This window comes from Tiliqua scincoides, chromosome 2 (genome assembly GCF_035046505.1).
Source record: "Tiliqua scincoides isolate rTilSci1 chromosome 2, rTilSci1.hap2, whole genome shotgun sequence".
Taxonomy (NCBI): Eukaryota; Metazoa; Chordata; class Lepidosauria; order Squamata; family Scincidae; genus Tiliqua; species Tiliqua scincoides.
This window is the reverse complement of record NC_089822.1, coordinates 178,072,061-178,094,650: the sequence shown is the minus strand read 5'-3', so window position 1 is coordinate 178,094,650 and position 22,590 is coordinate 178,072,061. Positions and strand designations below refer to the sequence as shown.

The 22,590-nt window shown below is 40.6% G+C and overlaps 2 protein-coding genes across 2 annotated transcripts in view; one reads left to right on the top strand and one right to left on the bottom strand.

Moving 5' to 3' along the window:
• Positions 1–1,455: 1,455 nt before the first annotated feature.
• On the top strand, positions 1,456–10,586 carry EFCAB9 (EF-hand calcium binding domain 9). The gene is made up of 5 exons (XM_066612914.1): positions 1,456–1,591; positions 2,478–2,626; positions 7,457–7,633; positions 8,304–8,440; positions 10,508–10,586. Exons 1-5 carry the CDS (start codon positions 1,456–1,458, stop codon positions 10,584–10,586), a joined length of 678 nt encoding a protein of 225 aa, XP_066469011.1.
• The window catches only part of UBTD2 (ubiquitin domain containing 2), a 70,288-nt gene continuing 56,921 nt past the window's right edge, over positions 9,224–22,590 (bottom strand). Inside the window, exon 3 of the mRNA XM_066617185.1 lies at positions 9,224–16,559. Within this exon, the coding sequence (XP_066473282.1) occupies positions 16,162–16,559 (398 nt within the window). The 3' untranslated portion in view covers positions 9,224–16,161. The remainder of the gene's footprint in view (positions 16,560–22,590) is intronic.

The following is a 22,590-nucleotide window of genomic DNA, read 5'->3' as shown; positions in this document are numbered from 1 at the left end:
TTTGTTTTTGTGAGAAATCTACATCAACTTTACTAAATTTTTTTTTGCAAAAAAGTGGTCCTGATAATTTCCTAGCACAGTACAGGCAACTTTTGAGTGTACTCAGTGAATGTAGTAGAATAAGGTTATCTAACAACTCTTCATTTTACAGTTCTTTGCTTTGAATACTAAAAAAAATATGTCACAATCTAATGTGGTTAGGATTGCAGCCAATGACACTTTCCTGAGAGTAAGTCCCATTGAACAAAATAGAACTTACTTCTGAGTAGACCTGGTTAGGATTGTGCCCTTAGACTTCTAATAATTACGATCAGAAGGTTCACAGTAGAATTCTGAAACAAATTTGCTTAACTTTCAAACTTGGACACTTCATGGTTGTGGAGCAGGGAAGTCTGAATATTGGATTTGAATAACAGAACGGGAAATTTAAATTTTTTTAAAAAAACCTGCTCCTGGGGCCAGTCAGTCCTACAAGGGCTTTCCAAGATTTACACCAGCTAACTAATATCCCCTTACCCCAAGGTGACTGCCAGCTGCCTCCTGAACTGCATAAAACTCAGTACAGGCCGTACAGCCTGGTTGCACCAGCACAGTTTAGGATTAAGCTGTCCAAATCCTAATCTATTGCTTTAACTGTAATTTGATACCACATTTTCTAATGCTGCTCACACAACAGGTCTATTTGCACAAGCAAGTAGTGATCATTCAAGGAAAAGATTTCAGTGAGTTTGCAGCTTCATTATTAAGACAATAGCATCTTGCAATTTTTCTAACCCTGGATGAGCTGCAAGCCCCCTTTCATGATGTCATTGACATATGGCAAATGAATTCTGGATGCTTTCAGAATTTGTGTTCAGTCAACAACAACAACAACAGTATTTATATACCACTTTTCAACAAAAAGTTCACAAAGCGGTTTACAGAGAAAATCAAATAACTAAATGGCTCCCTGTCCCAAAAGGGCTCACAATCTAAAAAGATGCAAAGGAATACCAGCAGACAGCCACTAGAACAGACAGTGCTGGGGTGAGGTGGGCCAGTTACTCTCCCCCTGCTAAATAAAAGAGGAGCACCCACTTGAAAAAGTGCCTCTTACCCAGTTAGCAGGGGTTACCCAGTTAGCAGTCAATTCTAATTTGTTTTATTTCAGTGGAACTGTGCACAGTTTAATGCTTAATCCCATTGATTTTAATGATTTACCTACTGATTATTTTAATATGCTGATGTCACAAATATAAGATGGAAATTAGATGTCTCTTGCCCATTTCTGTTGTGCATTAACCCTGAGAAAGTCCCTCACAGCTGAGTGCACCAATTTGGCATACATTTGGTTAAAGTCCATCAGACTCTCTTCACCCTTGTGTTCCAGTTCTGAAATGGAATTCTTTTACTATGATGTAGGCATTACCTTGATTGACTTCAAAGATCCACAAGTCAATAGAATTTACTGGCAAGATGAAGCTGAGGCCAAGAAGTGTCCTTCATTTCTTGTGTTTAGATAAAATATACTGCTTATTATCTGTCCGAAATGCTAGAGCATTGACACACTATTTTAAGCTACTTGATGTTCATAACAGGAATGCTTTGAATGGTAAGTGCAATACAGCAGACAAGGTAAGAGCACTGGACATGGACTGAAAACCCCTGTATAATCTCTGTCTGTATTCAGGGAGTCACTGTTAGGATCAGTGTGGTGCTTTTCACCATAGTTGAGTGGAGTGAGATAGGGGCCCAGAACATCAAATTTGAAGAAGCCTGGTACAAGTAGCCTCTGCTTTCTGATGATTCTTTTTTCAATGATCCGCTTTTTCAAACACATTTCAATCATATGCAGAAGTCATTCATTCAATACATACTCCGTTCTTTCAATTTGCTCTCTTAAAAAGAATAAGAATATAGGGAGAGTCCTGCTAGATTAGACTGAATGCTCATCTAGTCTGGCATGTGGTTTCCAGTAATGGCCAGGCTGGTGCCTTGGAGAAGTTTGCAAGAGTTTCCAATATTTATATTGTGCCATGCTTCTATGTGTTCACATACCTTATAGCATTTGCAGATTGAAAGCGGTCCAAGTCTGTTACTGGACATGGGGCCATCAGAGCAGCCGCACAGCTGACTGGGCTGCTGCCCAGGGCATGCCAGTCAACCTGCCAGCACCTCTAACCCAGAATTGCAGTGATGTGATGACATCACCGCAATTATTTCCGGTACAATCAGAGTGAATTTGGATGCTTCTTCAGCATTAGTTTTTAAACATATGCATATGGCATAATGAGAATAGTTTAGAAAAATAACTGAACCATGTCGGTTTCTAATCTCCACCTGATAAGAAGCCGGTACACTGCCCAACACTCAGTATTTGACTGGGTACGACCAGAGCATGTTTATTACACAGTTGACAGCTTGAATGGTGCTGCATTATGAATCATGATGACGAGTGTCTTTGAACTGGCTGGCCCTAAGACCACACTCTTTCTCAGATCTGCAGTTTTTCAGTTTTCTCAGCTATGTGACTGACCTGACAAAGCGTCAGATTATGCTGGTGTTCGACTTGCTAGATTGGGATGGCACAGGAGAGATCGGCTTTGATGAATTCTACATGTTGGTGTGCATCATAATGGCTCATGAGGCAAGTTGACCTAAGAATTCTGGTGTGTGGCATGCATGTGTAGAAGAAAAAGCAATATAGGTTGAGTCTTGTTATTTGCGAGGGTTCCGTTCCCAGAACTCACATGGATGACAAAAATTGCATTAAAACAAATCCATTTAAAAAGCAATGTCCCATTGCTCAGTGATTTTATTAAAAACAGCCTTGCTGACCTTTGTAATGCATCAAGCAATGTCTCTCTCCAGGCGCTTGGAAAGGCTTCACCTGGAGGCAGTAATCCCTTCCTTCACCAGGAGCCACAGCGCGGGGGGGGGGGAATGGAGGAGGTGACAATCACTGCCATTTAGCATTCTTTCACATGCTCAGGGGGAAGGGAGGGGTCACTTGCCTCAGAGTGAAGCTGTTCTATGTGCCTGGAGAATCATTGATGGATTGTCAGCCGGCTGCCCTCTCTCCCATTAAGGAGGCTATTGTTAAATGACTTTCTCCCCTTAATTTAAAGGGCCCTTCTCATTAGGTTACACCTGTAATGCATTTCAGCATTTTCTGAATGATATTCAGCTGAACAGGTGGCCAATTCTTCTTTGCAACACTAAACTTGGTTGAAGGGAGTTAGCTACTCTTAGAGAGTATACAAATGCCCAGCCTAGCATTGAAAATTAAACACACATCTCAGTTCACCTATAATCTTTTAGGTACATCGACAGGATAACAACATGACAAAATTGGAACCAGAAAGCACTTTGAGGGCAAAAGGGCATGTCAGGTCCAAAATATCTGCCCTCTGCCTGGCCCTTTCAAACCCCCAGAGGCACCGTTCTACCTAGTCCCTACCCTCCACCCTTGGCTCACCTTTGGTGGCAGAGGTTGCTGGGTCATGTGGCAGCCTCCTAGCCCCACTGCTATTTGCAGCAGCTGTTCCAATATAGCTGTTGTATGGCCATTTACCACAGCAGAACTCTTTCCTGCTGCCATAACTGCTCAGTTAGATGGGGCTGCCCATTTATTTGCTCCCAACAGCCCTTACATACTATTTTGTCTCTAAGGTAGGAACTTCCTGTGAAGAGATTTGCTTAGCAGAGGTTTAGGATTTTCCCAGTCTCACCCAATACTGACTCCTCCTCAAAACAATAATGTTTCAGAATAACTAAGCACATACAGAGTTTCAGAACTAAGCAAATTATAGAGTTTGCAAGGGGCTTAGAGTATTTAAACAAAAAAGGTGACTTTTTAAAAAATTGGTCAATATAGAAGATAAGGATTATATAAAAGAGATGACTGCCCTCTTCAGGAGAAAGGTGGGATAAGGACAGTGATAAGGACAGAAGGAATTATATACACTACCTTGAGCTCCTTGGGGGAAGGGTGGTATAAAAATGTGAAAAATGAAACATAAAGGTCTAAACACATTCAAACAATTTGAAAATTATTTAATGTTTAATACTGATTGACTGGATAAAAATAAGGGCACAATCCTAACTCCTTCTGTCAGTGCTTTCCAGCCCTGGCATAGCAGTGCCAATGGGACATGTGCTGCATCCTGCAGTTGGGTGTCACTCACTGAGGCCTCTTCAAAGTAAGGGAATGTTTGTTCCCTTACCTAGGAGCTGCATTGCCCTTATGTCAGTGCTGGAAAGCACTGACATAAGGGGTTAGGATTGCACCCTAAATGTAATTTCTTATCTCCTTTGGCTCTGTGTTGTTCAAAGTTTGCCAAGCTGGTAAGTTATTATGCTCGAAAATATCACATTCACATCTTGATTAGAAACATGACTGACTGCATTCCTCAAGAGAACAGATTCCCCATCTCTTGCAGGAAAAACCTTTTTCTAAAAGGACTCTGAGGGAGAATATTGCTTTGGGACTGTTGGCCAATTAGGCCCTGAGTGTCACTTGCAGGTTTGAAACCAGTCAATGGGGAACTCATTGTGAAGCTGGCCCTTCCAGATGTGCGACTGCCAAAGAGAAAGGGAACAGGAAAGGAATAACCATCCATCAAGGCAGGGATGTTCCTTAGACACTGTAGCTAAAACGAGATGATCTGTTGAGTGTCTAATAATGCCTATAACATAAGTTATTTCCTCATTTTTATACTGCTCTTCCTCCAAGGAGCTCAGAGTGGTGTACATGGTTGGGACAATGGGTGTGATGCAGCTCACTGAGGAATTTCTGGGAATGCAACTAACCCAGCAGATGCTCATGGCAACATTGGGGCAAGTTAAGAGAAAGTTGGACTATCAAAATAAAAACTAAAAAGGTTTAGTTTACACAAGGCATGCTATGTTTCCAGGACCAGATGGCTTCTGGGTGAAACACATCCAAGAAACACGTATCATGGATAATTTAATCCAGGGTTGGCCTTAGGGCTATGTGGCCTATGTCATTAGGCCCCACTCTTTGGAGGCCTCTGCACTGGGGCAGTGAGCAGGTCTCCCACTGCTGCAACCAGCACCTGGGAGCCTGGGAAAGCAGCGCCGCAAGTGGAGCGTGGGCTGGCTTACCCTCCTCTGGAACTGTTGGCCTGAAACGGGCCTCCCAGAAGTAGTTGGCAGTGGCGTTGTCACCACCATTTCCAGATGCCATGCTTTGCATACAGCACCACAAGTGTCTGGCTTGCCACAGCTGCAGTTGCCATGGCTGATTGGTGAGTGGGGGGGGGGGGGCACAGACGCAAGCATCTGTGTTGGGGCCTGCCAGTCTGGAGGCCATCTCTAATTTAGCCCATTTCTGCCCAGCCCATAGGTGTACACATTTAATCGCTATTGCGTATATGCAGTGTTGGGCAGAAATGGCTTAAGCACTGATTTCATGAACATACATGGCCAAATTAAATTCATGGTGCAATGAACCCTAAATTGGGGAGGGAACCCTGTGAGTAGGATAATATGAAGATTTGGCCAAGGTACTAAGGCAGCCATTTTCAACCTTTTTCAGCTCACGGCACACTGTCAAGGCACTAAAATTGTCAAGGCACACTCCCAGTTTTTTACTTACATTAAATTACTATATTACAATTAATTTTTAATTAATATAATTAATACAATTAAATCATTACATGACAAAAGGCACAAGCCTAACCAGGTCTACTCAGAAGTAAGTCCTATTTTGTTCAATGGGGCTTACTCTCAGGAAAGTGTGGTGAGGATAGCAGCCAAAGACTGGGAGGGGCATTGGGGGGGAATGTGCCTGTGGGACTTACTTCTGAGTAGACATGCCTAGGATTGGGTTTTTGGTTGCACTCTTTTTTCTCAAATGCAGGAGCAGGCAATTGGCACTTCTCTCCCCTCTCCCCCACCCCTCCCCCTCCCCCAGGGACATTCCCCCCTCATCTCATAATTGCAGTTAGCACGTCTCCTGCTGTCCCTCCCCTCACTGGTCCACACCTTCCAAAGGTCCAGAATCACTTGCCTCACCCCCCCCCCCCCAATTGCCTGCTCCTGTATTTCAGAAAGAAGTGTGACCAAAAGCCCAATCCTAGGCATGTCTACTCAGAAGTAAGCCCCATAATAGTCAATGGGGCTTACTCCCAGGTAAAGGAGGATCGGGTTGCAGCCTTCCTCTTGCTCACAGCAGGAGATACTGCAAAGCAGCCTCAGCTGCCCTGTGAGAGTCAAAGCAGTCCCTTCTCCCAAGCGCTGCTGCCTGCTGCTGCCTGCTTCCTCTGGCCCCAAGGCATACCCAAGGCTGCCTCATGGCACACCAGTGTGCCACGGAACAGTGGTTGAAAACCGCTGTACGAAGGTTAGGGAACCTCTGGCAACATCAGCACCAGCAAGTGATCACAGCAGAAGGGGCTGGAGAAGGAAGTAGCAGGCCACTGTGATCATGTTCCAAACACATTACACTTCCATCTCTCAGGCAGTAAACATAAGCAGAATAGTTGGATGAAGGAGGAAGCTCCGGGTGAACAGACCCAGAGAAGGAATGATAGATGCTTGGAAAGCAGGTTTTAGATACAGGCAAGAAGCTTGAAGCAGGAACTGTTGATCAGTATAGCACAAGCCTCCTTTTGCTCCTTTCTAGAGGGGCAAGAGGCTGAAGCCAAAAGGAAGCAGTAAGGCTCAAGTGGCGTCATAAGAGCAGGACGGGTTTGATGTTACTGATACCATCATGACCTCTTCTAGACCATCTGAGCAATTTATCCCTTTCCTTTTCTGGAAAGATGGAATGAATGCTGGTAACCTAGTTTCTTATTAGGGTGTCTCAATTTAAAATCAACCCAAATACCTTGGCATGCAACTTGGCACCCTGGAAACAAGATCTAAGATTCTGGCATTGATATTCCCTACAGGAAGGCTGCATACTTATTCAAGCTTGACATGCCAGAAATTGGTCAGATGCCTGGCACTTTTGCTGTGACAAGTGGAAAGATGTTCCATTAGATTTTTAATTCATCACTCTTCTCCCCAGTAGTAAGAATTAGTACAAAGGGATAAGAAGAAAAATAGTTAAAGAAAGAATCATATTATGCAGACTCTTATAGCTTTGGGGGATAAGACTCTTGGACTAGGCACCCTACAATTATACCTATTGATAAACTGATTAGGGCAAATCTAGCACTTATGCTTGTACACCTATGCTTTGACTTAGCCCAAAAGGAAAACAAAATTCCTGTTTATCATTGAAGTTGAGCCTTGTACAAAAGTTTGGGAAATTGTCCCATTATTCTTAATGGCAATTCAAGTTAGGTAGAATATATATGTGCATATGAATAGCACTAAAAGAAGCACTTCCTCTGAAAATGTCAGAGAAGTACATGCACATGCCAATTCTCAGGGTTTTTTTTAACCCTTGAAGTTGTAATTGGGTTGATTCATTCATTGCTTTAAATCTCTTTCTTTGCGGGGGCAGCAACGCCTTGAAAAGCAGTTCATGTATCGCCATTCTCATCCTGTGTTTGAGTTGCTGGACATAGATGGAGGGCACACGATTGAACCAGCAGAATTCCAAGCCACTCGCTTCCTCTTCAACATTAAGAAACTTGAGCTGAGTCAGATATTCAAGGTCTTTGATATCTCTGGAGATGAGGTAACTAAAGAAATGGTTGTGTGACGACAGGGGCCACTGCACTGGCATGTCCCCTTCCTGTTTTGACATCTTAATGTGTCTGTTTTCATGAACCCAAAGAAGGCATTAAGCATGGCTTCCCAAAAGCTGAGAGAAGTCTCCCATCTAAGTGAAAGGTTTGATTACAGCAGAAGCTGTATGTGAAATGTATGAAGCTGCCTTCTACCATGTCAGACTCTCTTGATCCTTCTAGCTCAATAGTGTTCACTGACTGGCAGCGGTTCTCTAAGGTTTCAGATGGGAGACTTAACCAGCCTACCACAAGAAGTCAGGTACTGAAACCAAGACCTACTGCATGCAAGGACCTCACCCTACAGAAACATGGAAAAGAAATTTAAGCTTGTTCGGTTGATCAAGCAGGTCACAACACCTACAATATCAAAATATCAAACAAAAGGTTCTTTTAATTGCGACAAATACTTTTTGATGACTCAAATCCTGACTAGAAGTCTTATGTTGAGCTTCAAGAGTACCAAGGGCAGAAAGACTGGGGTGGTGGTAGACTTGAGGAGGGAAGCCAGGAACTCCTCCCTCCTGGCTTTAGATTAATGGAATATCACTGGCTGGTGTTAGACTACAATGGTGTTAAACTAAAACTAAACTCAATTACAATTTCATTTTCTATTACCAGCAACTGAACTACAAGGAATTCAGGATGTTTACAATCTTCTGCATTGATAGACAACAGAAGAAAGCAAGAGAGAAGCTGAAGAGGAAAGAAAAAGCTCAGGCAGAAGCCGAGGCTGAGGCCGCGGCCGAATTAGATCAGTTTGACTTCAAAGAAACCTAATTACATGTTTCAGAAAAAGTACTGTTCTCCCACAAATGGAATATTAAAAGGAAAACCATAACTCACAGTAAGAGGATACTGATGAACAAAACTTCCAACCAACTCAAAAGTTGTCACAAAAGAAACTGTCACAAGAAATCAGAGAGTAAATATTATAATACCACCTGCTGGGCTCCTTTTTTTCAAAATGATTCTAGCAGAGCAAACTTATAAATATCTACTCAGAAGTCCCATTGAGTTCAGTGGAACTTACTCCCAAGTAAATGTGGGTAGGACTGTAGCATAGGGCTGAAGGATCATCTTACTACATGTGTGCCTGCTTGGCTGACAACTGAGATAATGGGAGATGTCCTGCTTCATTTCTACCACTGGCCAAAGGATAGTTAGGAAGGATCCAAGGCCTTCTCTGCTCTCTTATCCAGATTATGGAATGTTCTCCCGCATGGCCTCCTTGATTAGCGGTTGGTAAAAGCTACTCTGTTCTGACAAAGCCCCTGGCCTTTGATGAGACTCAACTTTTTGTTGATGTCTTGATTCTCTTATTTATGACTTTGATGGAGTTTTTGTTTCTGAATTTGCACTGCTTTTCATTGACTGTTTTTTTAAAAAGATTTGACTATCTACAAAAAAACGACAAAATTTTCACATAAACAAAATATTTACTGATTTCACACCTCCAATGAGATAAGGAACTATTTTGCAGTTTAGCTCCAGCTTAAAAAAGAAAAATGACACCAAATTTATATTTTAAGGCAAGGCATCTTCTAGTACCAGTTTTATTTTTAAATGCAAAAAACAAACCAAAAATAACCAGAAGTAGTAGTTTTTCCTTTTTAATACATGGACTTCTATACAGCACATTTCTGACTCTGTAGGAAAATCATGATGCTTCACTTATAAAATCCTTACTTCATTTTAACTGTTCAAAAAGAACCTACTTGTGCTTTGCTATAGATTTTTAAATCTGCACATACTACTGCAATGTCAGCATAACAGAGATACAGTATAAATATGCAATGCACCTTAGGAAGGTTAACGCAAACGCTCACTGCATTTCTAGACCAGATAAGAATTCATTCTTGGGCTGAAGAAGCCTGTAAAAAAAGTTTCACACATCCTGTGTGTACAGTTAAGATTCTTTAATTTTATAAAAGTTACAGGAAAAAAAAAGAAGTGTCACATCACTGGAATTCCCCCTCATCTATATTCCCTTTTTAGCCACTGAAACCCTCTGTATTGGTACCCAATGATCAAACACCTCATCCTATGTAACACAAACCTTTCTTTGATACATGGCACACAACAAACACTGTACAAAAAAGATTTACCAGAAAAGAGAAGATATTTATTCAAGAAATACAAATTGATGGTACCAGCCATCTTTGGAAGCCACTACCATGAAGCAAAACAGGACACTTAAACCAAGTCCTTTGCTCATAATGCATTAGAGAAGAGGGTCTTTACACACCTCCAGCTGCCTAGTGCACAGTTGTAGACATTATTCCAAAGGCTGATCTCCAGTTTCTAGACATTCCCAGGACATGGAGAAGAGAGGCACCAGTAAAGTCCTTGATAGAAGACCATTTCATGATTTCAATTAAAGCCCCAACAAATTAGGTGATTTACAATTTTTTTTTTTTACAATTGTCTCCCATCTTTGGCTAGATTCATTGCCAGAAAAAAGGAGATCAAAAAGCATCAGATGCATTATTAATATTCCCAGTGAAAATGATCATGCCTGTATTTTCTGACAACATGGTTTTGATTCACAGACCATTTGCACAGTATCCAGAAATACCTAATACATGATTGCAAAGGGCATGTGCATATTTCTTCATAAATTGCCAATGCCATATGGGGTCAAATGAGTGGGATTCAAACCTTATAGTGGAATCAATTGTTTTTATAAACAAAACCTCATAACCCACCCTCATACTATTAGTACTTATCTTGCTGACATGTACTGAAGTACATTTCTCTCTAAGCAGACTTATTCTAGTCTTCCTATATATGAGATCAGAATCTATCTAGTAAGTAAAGAGAAGAAGGGAAAACGCAGAATTAAATGTACTTATTGGGTACAGAAAAAGTCTCAAAACTGCTAGTCTAGGACATGACAGCTAACCAAAAGATCCAGTGAATTTAAAAGTACCAGGAGTTTCATGTTCCCTTGTTTCAGAATAAAGCAAGTTGCTTAAAAGTGTGAACTTCTATTTAAATTCAACAGCTCAGAGATGCTATTTCTCTATCATATTCACGTACTGTTAAGGGAAAATTGATTATTTTTCTTTTTAATAAACTTGGGGAAATTGCAAATGAAGTAGACTCGGGGTGGAAAATTATTGCCTGATAGCTGAAGAAACAGAACCCCAAAAGAAAGCTCCATGTAGTCTCAAGCAAAAAACTACCTAGGCAGGCACAATAACAGGAAGTGCTTTCTGCTGGAGAACTAGTCAATTTCAGACCTCTGATACAAATTACACTCAAATTTAAACAGGATAAAGACAAATTATAATTCTCTCTTAACTGCTTGCAATAGTAACATGGATTTCCTAAAAAAAGTACAAAAATTGCACTGATCTAATAGATACGTTTTTAGCACTATAGTTTCCCCTCAAGAGCAATGCATTCACTATGCAGGGTCATTACCCACCCTGACAGAGACATTCATCATCTTGTTTAGTCAAACACTGCAGCACAAAGGAATATGCTGCTTTGTCACATTAACAGGAATTCTGATTATTTTTTAAATGAATTGTAAAATTATAGTAATTGGAAGAGCAAGTTATTTTTGCTCACTGAGATATTGTTAACATCCAGTTTATTATACTGCCATTTCATAATTTCCCCAAAAATATCCTATTAGAATTCAAGGAAATAAATAAAATCACTGATTTTAATATAAGCATTTTCTTAATCTCATTTTTGAGCCTAAAGCTACTTGTAGAAGAGTAAATGTGTGGTGCTCACTTTACTAACGCATTGGATCAAAATTCCAGTCGCATGTTCCTTTTTTAGAATAGGATGGAGCACAGTAAGCACTATTTGTTTATACTGCATTGTGTAAAAATGAATGAGTACTAATCAGTGCTACTGTCCTTTTGCCTTTCAAGCTATTCCAGGACAAGCAGGTTATAGTCAGTCTATTACTTCTGGGTCATGTACTAGTGACACCTCTGCAACAGCAAGCTTGAAAACTGAAGCGATCTGCTAAATGGACCTGCCACCCCCATATGTTTGTAGATATAATTCACTAGTAAAGGGGTAAACATTTATCAGAAGTGACATACAAATTTGTTGCAGCTGTAATGAACACTGTCCTCTTTCTGTTTGCTTGCTCGCTCTTAATAGCTCAAAGTCAAGTGTTCTATCTTGTAAAACACACACACAGCTGGGATAAGGAGCAAAGCTTCTAGACCAGGATGATCAACCTCCAGCACAAAATAGGGGGATCTGGCAATGGGTCAGAATCCAGTCCACCAGTAGATAAACTTTAAATGTACCCAACAGTGCTCTCTTGAATTGCTCTTCTCTTAAAAGTAATGAATGAGAATGTTTGAGTGTGGAGATTAACAACAGTGGTAGCACAGTTAGTTTCATCATTCTAAGAGTAGGTTGAAGGTGATGACAGAACACTTGTCTTGAGAGCACATCATTAGTCAAGAGAGATACTCATAACCTGCAATCAAGATCTCCCTCAAAACCCGTTCTTCCTAAAGCAGGAAAGAGGAAGAAGGGAAGAAGCAAGAAAATAAGACTCCTATTTTGTTCTGAGCTGTACACAGTTTCTACTCAAATGTAAAAATGATTCATGATACCTGAAGGATTACTTTTGTTTAGAGAGGCAGAACTCCAGAACGTGACAGAATTATCACCTTGATTCTGAAGGACCGCAATCCTTGAGTGTCCACAATCAGTGCAACAGGGAGGTATATAAATTTATCATGCATGTTAACATTACACACAAGTTCAGCAATGGTCCATTATTGTCAGCAGAATTTTTACTACCATTCTAACTGTAGAAATTAACTTTCCTGCCAAAGTTTTCTACTCTAACTGTAAGGATGGGGGCTCCTTATAGACAGCTATATTTAATTTATGTTATAATCCCCTTAAAAGTGGTCACTGAAACATTTTTATCTTTTCCATGCACATCTAGTTGCAATATTTGCCAGTGGAAAAGATACGATTCATTTTTATTTTATTCTTAAAGAGCTGATTCTGTGCTACAGTGTTTTACTCTGCATCTAGGAAAACCAATCAGGAGAAGGGGGCTATTCAAACATTCTCCTTGTCACTGTTCTCTGAGCACAGTCCAATTACTGCAGGGCATTTTATAATTGGTGAATTCCAAAGTCATTAGCCAATCATTAAATTGTATGCTGAAAACCTGTATCAAGCACAACTGGGGTCAGGATTTGACATCCTCTGGTTACTGTTGAGGCTAAGTGCCCCAGAAGGGACCATCTCCAACCCCTGACCTACTGTAACTAAAAACAAGCAGCAGCCACTACTACTCCCTGCCCTCTTTCTCTGGGTGGTGGTAAGAACTGAGCCAACCTACATCTTCCACACAGAAACAGCAAACAGGTAGCACTGGCTGCTCATTGTTGTTACTGCTTGCCTGCTCACTTGCAAGGTCAAACAGATGGTGACAGTAACAGGGAATAGTAGCAGGAGCCATTGCCACTTGCTTGCTTGCCTCTTCCATCTAGTAGGTCTATGAGTGCCAGTGGTAGCAAAGAGCAGCCATCACCTGTCCACTTTTACAGGCAGTGCTTAAGAGGGTTGGTCCACTGGTTGACATTTAGTCACACCTTCCCATACCTGACACTGACATCAAGCAACATGATTTGACACTACATTTTAAATACCCTTGGAAAACACATTCCAAAACAGGCAGCAGAAACTACAAGATTCATCAGCCTATTGTAGACTGATTCATTCTGAAATAGCTGACATTTGTGGCCCTTTCCCAAACTGACTTAGAAAAAAACCCCAGATATATATTTGTTTTGCAAGACATGCTTCTTCTGATATGTAATGGCTTTTGCTTGAACAAAATATATTGCATACTCTTTCAAAAAGGAAAAAAAAACTTGTACCAACTATAGAGGGTACCAACTGAAATTTAGGAAACTTCCCAAGTAAATCATTTTGAAAATTTTGTTGCATTAATTAAATATTCTTTTTCCTTTCAATGTGTTTGATATGTTAGGAATATTAAAAACAGTGACTCTTTGCCTTAAATATTACAATTTTATAGTTATAAATTAACATGCACCCTGCATGGCAGATAGAGCACCTGCATCATTTTGAACTTATTAATGAAGTGTTTGCTCTTAATAGCACAAATGAACATGGTACCAGGGAGAGTGAAAAACTTAGTCTAACACCTATAACAATGTTTTCTTTTGCTGAATGTTGTTGCCAAGGCATCTTCATTACAACTGGCCATAAACTACATTGGGAGGATCAAGTAGTAGTTGACTGTGCCCATAAGTCCGCTGTGGTTGTAATGCACAATGATACATTCAAGTCCATAGAGCATATGGTTTCATATTTGAACTCTGATTTCTGAAAAGACAGACCAGAGGGCAAAGTCCATCACATCTCCCATTTAAAATGTTTTAAGCTAGACTATACCAAAAATTCTATAAACTTAAAAAAAAACATTCATTATTTTAGCTCCTAGTTGTCACAACAAAATAACCAAGTAAGGCTAGTTTAGTTATAGGTCACTTGGCTTTCTTCACTGAGAATAGAAAATGTCCACCCTGGACTGTAAAATCCATGCTTTTCAATTCCAGGCAAAGATGAATGTAAAAAGAAGAGGGTCACATGCAATAGAGAAGGAGATTTGGCATTTAGCGAGAAGAAAAAGTTAGAGCATGCTGTCTGAAAAATAATGAAAAAATAGCGCTGCTAAGATATAGCCACATCAAAACAGGATTGAACGAACAACCTGCAATAAGTTCAGAGAACTTAAAGGAACTACACAAGCTTCTCTAAAGCTGATGCACATTGATCTAAGACAGACTTGTCCAGTATCAATCATCCAAGTTTAACTGGTTATTGTTCCATCAAGACCACCACCCATTCTGCCTTGAAGTGCTCTTAAGTGGACACATCAACTCCTCTACTGACTAGCTTGCCTTCACATTTTGAAGGGAGAATGCTATACAATATTGCTCAGGTCACTATGTGAGGCTACAAGTAAGTAAGAGGGAGTACATTTCTGAAGCTACTGTCTAGAACAAGAGAACCATCAGTCTGGCATACAGTTGATGTTTATACAGTGTTAGATGTGCAAGGGTGAAAAGGTGTTACTGATACAATGGCAGGGAAGACAAAGAAAGCCTGCAAAAAATGCTATAAAAATGTCCTGGTACATGCACTGCTTTCCCAAACCAATTAAATCCACTTCTTTCTGCAAGCGCCCCATCTCTTAACATGATGTCAAGTATGTGAGGATCTGAAGAACTGTAACTCAAATATATATGTAGGGAACAATTCCCCTAAATTAACTGAAAGCTCTAATACTGTAAATGGAAAGGTCAAGCGATTCAACAGATCCAGAAACTACAATAACTTCACCTGCCAAGAAACATTTTCAGTAATTTCTTTCATCTCTTTCTAGAAGGCCAGAGATATGTCTAATATAGTTGACAACTTGAGTTTCAGTTAGGGGAAGCAAATACAAAAGTCAATGGGAAAGAATAAAAAAAAGCTTTAAAGCAAGTTGCACACCCTTACCTTAGAAAAGTATACAACACTCAGAGCTTCCTGTGCTTTTCTCCTACTATCTGTTTCACAGGAGAATTTAAAATCACTGTTTGGGATGAAAGTATAGTGACAGAGGTTCTGTGTCTGATTTTGTGGCATCTTAGAATGGTGCTCTTCCAACAGACAGTGGTGTACAACAATTTAGTAGGCACATTTTCTGGTGTCCGTATAAAGAACAAGTTTTCTTCTAACTAGTTACTTTACAGTACCTCAAACAATTTGGTACAACATAAGAATTAATAATTTATTGCCTAATTTTTCAGAAGGTAGTATTTATCACAATGAAGCAAATGGCAAATCACTATTTGTTGTAACTTGGAATGTACGAAAACCAGTTTTAAAACCTGAATTAGTGAACTTACGTACTATTATCAGAATGTGACTCTAAGCCTGTTCCAGGCTGTTTCATCACCATTACCACCACCCTTTTAACTAGTAGCCTTCTGGAAGAAGTAAAACCAGGACAGAAACAATCCCTATGAATATCACAGCACACTAGATCGACCAGAGCAGCTATTGGCTGAACTGTAAATGATGTTGATTTCATGAATTACTTCAATTTGGTTTAATCCTTTAAGAAAGTGCTTTCTCCCTTCATGGATCAATACTTCACTTACAGTTCAAGCATGGTTTCGGTTTTCTCTTGTTTAAACTACAAGCTCTCTTTTTCTCATTTACTTTGCTAAGAGTTTCTCACTGCAGTATTAAAAAATACCAAATTGGGCAAAGTCTCCAGGGGCAGTTTTACAAATGAGGATATGTGTTTGTGTTTTTCCCTAAAGCTCCATCACAGATGGAATTTTTGCTGGTCATTGTTTGGAACCAATCCACTAGTGGGGCGAATGAAAATAGTGGGAAAGTTCCCACATGATAGAAGAGGAGGAAGAGAAAAGAAGAGACATACAAGGCAAAGTCAATTCTCCACTGGTGTGGGGTTTGTTAAGGGCTGGCTCACAATCACTTGCACCACATAGTCCCTCGGTATTTTCAGTTCCTCCAGTTTCATTTTGTCAGCCAGTGGCCTGCCTGAAAAGAACCACCGCTGACTGCTGGGATCTACACCCTCCACTGTATGCAGTCTTCTCTTCATGTGATATACAGTGTCCATACTGCGGACCACAAGTTTGAGGTCTTTGCCTGTTGAGAGGCGTAAACGAAGCTGGCACTCATGACCGGAGTTGGGTGGTGGATCAGGAATATCCAGAGTCTCTAGGTCACCCTTCTCTTCTATCATGTTGATAGGTGGGGCCAGGCAGTAGACAGGAAGCTGGTATCTGTTTCCCAGTTCATCATAGCACTCAGTAAGAGCACCTACAGAAAAAAGGGAAGAGAAACGGGGATAAGTGAGACAGTTTTGATTCTAACCAGAGCTGCACTCCTTGAAGAGTTTTTGATTCAGATACTGTTTACCCTTGGACTCCAGTGCAATCTCCATCTACAACCTTTCCTCTAGGGATTTAAGCAGTACTGAGTGTCTAAAATACACCTTTCCCTTCTTGTGAAATTCATCCGTTCTTAATTCTTAAAAAATGAAACAGGTAAGACAATCACTCATAACTTCTCAATGATTAAATATTTCAACTTTGTACATGTGCTTTCTATGTAAAGGTTAGCAAAATTTTAGTTCAAGATGTAATCCTACTTCTATAAAACGCCGCCTCAGAATATTCATGAATTGCTGTGACAGTCATATTAACAAAAGCATATTCAGAAGACATTTTAAAATGCATATAAATTACCTTCAATAGTTAAAGCACTTAAAAACACCAGGAGTTAAATGCTAACAGATGGTTTAGATGGCCACCAACAGACTTTTTCCAAAGTTCACATAACACATGCTACTTTCAAGATCAAGGCAGTAAGGTGAAGTGAGAGGTATCACTAACAGAAAAGTGTTGCTGTATGACATATTTAGAAGGAAAATGATACCTTGTACACACTCCAGACTTTCCCTATGCATTAACAACAGGACATGTGAATCTCAAGTGACAAAGATAGAACTGTTTGCTGAATATGGAAGACAAACCCCCAAACTGCCTTTCAAACTCCAGGAAGTTTAAGCAGAAATTTGAGAAAGCAGCTAACAGCTCTGAAACATTGGTGCTTGTATTTAAGTATACAATTGCCCCTCATCTTAGAAGTACTTTACTCATGAAAATTTAACTACATGTGTTCAGCAAACAAAAACACACAGAGAAAAACAACAGTTTAAATTGTGTAGGCCATTCTGCCTGCCATTCCATTTACTAAATACATCCTCCAGAGTGAGCATGAGACTGGAGAATGATGGTGCTGTTCCCTCAAGTCGGTCTTAGTCTCCTCCGCCTGTCTCTTGTAATTTTTAGAGACTACATATTTCCAAGATGTAAAAGATTTCAATTTTAAGTATACTGTACATGATTTTAGCTTTACACACTGACTCTGGAACATAACCCTTGTGTAAAACGAGGAAGGAGTATATATTTCTGCATCAGGCTCCAATCATTTTTAAACATTTTTATTTGCTGGAAAAATATGCATTGGAACTTAAATCCCACACCAGGAATTGTTGCTTTAAATTCACAATAAAAATTGCAAATACAACACGTGCAACATATTGCAAGTACGCATCTAGTTTTTATAAAACAGTAGCCCACTGGGGATAATCAAGTTGCCCACAATCTAACATAGCGGTTCTCAAACTGGTGGGCTGTGACCCACCACGGGAACCGGAAAATAAAACTGGCAGCAACACAAAAAATAGCAAAACAGAAAATTGGCAGCAACAAAATTGGAACAATTGTGCTGCTGCAGGGTAGGGAAGGGTTGCTTACACTACTAAGGGTTTGCTAAGGTTCTTTGGAGAGTCCAGGGAGCCTACAACCCCCTTTGTAGCCCTTCACAAGCCTCCATACTGCTGTTAAAAAGGAAAAAAAGCTTCCTGTTTTCATCTGCTGTCCTTCATAAGCCTTAGCAACTCCTAGGTAAATTAGGAGTTTACCTTCCCTTCCCAGCTGCAGCATGATTGCAGCATGATTGGGACAGGAGGTCTGGTCTAGAGAGTAGAGCCTCCATTTGCCTGAAGATAACATCCACAAGGTCGCCCGTTCGAGGCCACCGGCACTGTGCGACCTTGAAGCAGCTGACAAGCTGAGCCAAGTTATTCCATCTGCTCTGAGCGTGGGTGGATGGAGGCCAGAATGTGAAACCAGATCAGAAAGAAACATCTGAATGTTGTGGTTCTTGAAAGATAGAACCTTCTTTCAATTGTAAAAATCCCTACGGGGATTTAAACAGCCTGCCTATGTAAAACGCCTTGAATAAAGTCTTGAATAAAAACCAAGAAAGTCGGTATATAAATACCTGTATTATTATTATTATTGTCCTGATCATATTGCTGCCTCCTCCCCTCCCCTGCAGATACTTACAGGGTTCCCAAAGTCCAATGGGACTTTGGGAACCACTGATCTAACAGATACAACTCACCTGAAGATTTTCAGACCAGCAGACAGAGACTAGTATCACTAGAGATCTTTAGAAGCATGCCGACTAGTTGGATTAGAGAGATTCAGTCCTTGATGAAGGAAGATACATAACCTAAGGGTATCCAGCAGTGAAGATCAGGATGATCCCCATGATTTTTGGATGCAAGAGGAGAAATGCATCAACAATAGGATACTGTAAGACAGAGGCAGCTGAAAGCCAGTAACATCTTTTGCATGCATATAGAATTGCCTTTCTGAATTTCTCTCTAGAGAGAGAAAACTAAGTTTCAGATTATCTATTGTAGGTGCTAATAAATATGTGATACAGAAGCTGCTGTTTGTATGGTGTAAAACTGAAAATGCTGACTATAAACAAGCATCTCTTACCCTAGGTAAGCTTGGAATTTTAAGCATCCAGAATTAATGAAGCTGAAATTCAGATATGTATCCACCCTGCCAGACAAAACCCCACCCCCGAAAATAGGTGAATACCCTTGATTCATCTGAAAGTAGAAATTGCTTTACAGTGGAATTAGAAAGTAATCAAGAAAGGCCAAGAAATACATTGTTTTCCAGTTTGTCAAATTCTTTCCCTAGGTGGAGTGCATATACTTGCAGGATAAGTCATCCTTGTGAGGATGTGCCAAGATCCTCAGCTACATAATATTTTAGAAACACTAACTCAGGAACTCTGCACACATTATCTCAACAAGTTCTTAAAAAACTGGTAGCTTTCTATTTTTCTCATGCAGAGTAATTCCCAACTTAAGCTCATGGGCTGCAAGAAAAGTTATACCTAAAGGACACTGTGCTATGTAACTTCTGTCCTATAACCAAGGATGTCACAGGTAAGTTTGTTGATTTCTTTATTAGCCATGATGGAACAGTGCCTGATTTTGGCAGAGAGCACGAGCATTCAAGGTAAATGCAAATGAACCATCAGCCTCAATGTAAACTTAAAGGTTATTTAAAATAGAAGTAAATATTTAAACAAAGCAATTAGACTCCATTTATAAACTTGTTGACAAGGAAGTTATATTTCATTTTTATTTCCATTCTATCCTGGGGCTCAGTGTGATTATTCAATCACACCACAGTATAAAATCAAGAAGAAAAACGGATCAATTTCAAAATATGAAACAGATTAACTCATTTTTGCCCAATCCACAGGTGTACACATTTGGTCCCTGTTGCATCTATGCAACATTGGGCAGAAATGGCTTAATTATCCCAGACCAGCTTAATCCTAGAGGTAAAAAGTTTATTTTATTTATTTGAGAGATTTATATGCTGCATTTCCCATGCCGAAGCAAATGCCCAAGGCGGCTTATAAAGCTCCATAGCAGAGCACAAATGAGTTTATTACAGTAATTGTTCTATGGGCAGCTCGTAGAACCCTCTTCTTCTAGATGGAATCCTTCACAGCATGGTTGTCATATCTGGCACCTGGGTATGTCTTCCATGCTTCCAGCAGGAGCTGTTCAGGTCAGCCAAGCTGTAAACAGCAACTCCTTCTGGCTCTGTTGTCTCATGACAGCTTTATCAGCTTTCAGTCTCCCATCCAAAATTCAACAAGGACCATTCCTGCTTAGCATTCTTCAGGGAGCCTTCCACTTAACTGTCAGACCATGCCTGCTGCCAACAAATAATGTGGCGCTGTAGATTGATCTGTCAAGGTCACAAACCTCAAGGTTGTGAGGACACAAGGCGGAAAGTGATCTCCAAAGAATGCAAGCTGTTTAGTTTTATAAGACAAAATCCCTCCTCCCATTCCCAAACCAGACCTGCAGGAATCCAGAAAATGAATGGTCTTTTAGGTGTGCTTAAAGCTGGAAAACATCTGTGCACTTAACTTTCCCTGAAAAGGATAGTTGGACATAGCATGGCATCTACAGATTTGCCCCACCACAAATGTCGAACCCCTGGATCGCTCCCCCTACAGACCTCCCAGATGCAACCAGAACCTTGTTTCGGTAACATCTGGCAGGTTTTCTGAGACTTGGAGAGGCTGCATGTGCACGTGGCCTCTCCGATGCTCAGAATGGTTCCTGTCGCATTTGAAGCAAAGGTAGGCTCTGAAAACCGCGGATTTTGTTATCTGTGTGGGTCCAGGAAAGGAACACCTGTGGATAGAGAGGCTCTGCCAGTATTCACGGACTGAATGACAGAACTTCCTGTCTCAATAATACAGGATTATCAAAGCCAGGAAATGGCACACATTTTCCTTGCTGGTGTTCATTAGACATAGAGACAATTAACTGGTTACTTTGGGAGGCTTTTAAATCTTGGACTGTCTCAACTAAACTAGGAATATACTGAAGGAAAGGAAGATCTCTGAATTAGAGGCTGCAGGCTGAAGATGTGTTTGGGTTTGAAACTGGAGAGGGGCACAGATCACACTTTGCTCTCCTACCATTACACCTGCTTTCTTCCTCCTGTATCTACACTCATGAATTCTGCATTCGCTGCTGAATAAGAAGCACATCCTCCTGTCATGGGCACATCATTTCTTGGACCTGAAGAACTTCCATACTCTAAGAGTTAGACTAGGGATTTTCAACCAGTGTGCCAGGGCACACTGGTGTGCTGTGAATGCTCCACAGGTGTGCAGCATGATTTTGGGAGAGGGTCATATATTAATAGGGCCATTGGAAGATCTGAGCCCCCCACCAGCAGCCCAGTGTGCCTTGTCAACTGTCAAAAAACTGTTGGTGTGTCTGAGAATTTTAGCACCTTGTCAGTGTGCCATGAGATGCAAAAGATTGAAAATCGCTGAGTATTCAGGTTCAAAATAATCCATGAACTTATTCAAGTTCAGCTTGCACCTATTTCTTTCTGTAATCTTTTCCCAATGGGAAATTCTTTATTCCAAAGATTCTGGTGATAGTTTGTTGGATATGATGGAATGAAAGGCAATCAGCCAGCTGACCAGGGCTGCCAGGATGGTGGCTTGCTTGGTGAATGTTGAACACAGGATCCTTTTGGGTGATTCCCCCCCTCCCCATTCTTCAAGTCTAACCTGACATTGAGCCATTTCTGCCCAATGTTGCATGTGCACAGCAGGGACCAATGTGTACACCTGTAGGTTGGGCAAAAATGGGTAGTCATTTCTGCCCAATGTTGCATATATGCAAAAGGAATCAAATATGTACACCTGTGGGTTTGGCAGAAAGAGGTTAAATTCAATACGTACACTAAACCATTCCCCAGAAATCAGAAGTAAAAACTTATGATTGGCAAACACCAATAAATGACTATTGAGCAGTGTGTATGGTTTTCAGCTTTGCTGAATGCTAAAATCAGAAAAAGAATTCTGATCTTGAGGCCTAAAAGAACAGTGGTATTTATATTCTAAATTCGGGAGTACCAACCTGTGGCACATGTGCCACATGGACACTTTCTAAGTGACACATGCAACATCACCATTTATTTTTGAAAAACATTTAAGTAACAACAAAACACCACAACAGTTTACTATGTGCTTGAATTCTTTTCTACTCCTTATAGAGCACATCCTGAAGTTTCTAATGCTGCAATGGGTACACTCAGGTAGCCACACCTACCCTGCTTGATTTGCTTTGGTTGCAAAATGGAGGAACTGTTGGAAAAAGAATGATGGACAGGTGAGAAAGCCAATAGGGCAGATACTAGAGAGCTGTATCCCACTAACTGGCAGGTAACTCACTTCCCCAAGAAGACTGGTATTGGTGAAGTGCTGAAGAGGTGAGGGATGGGCTGTAGAAGGTAGTGGGGGCCGAGTGGGTCAGTGCAGAGATGACCAATGAGATCAACAGAGTCAGGTGGCCCTACTGAGTGGAGATACCATCCTCAGGAAAATAATCTTCAAAGAGATCCCAGCTAAGATAATATCTGAGGAT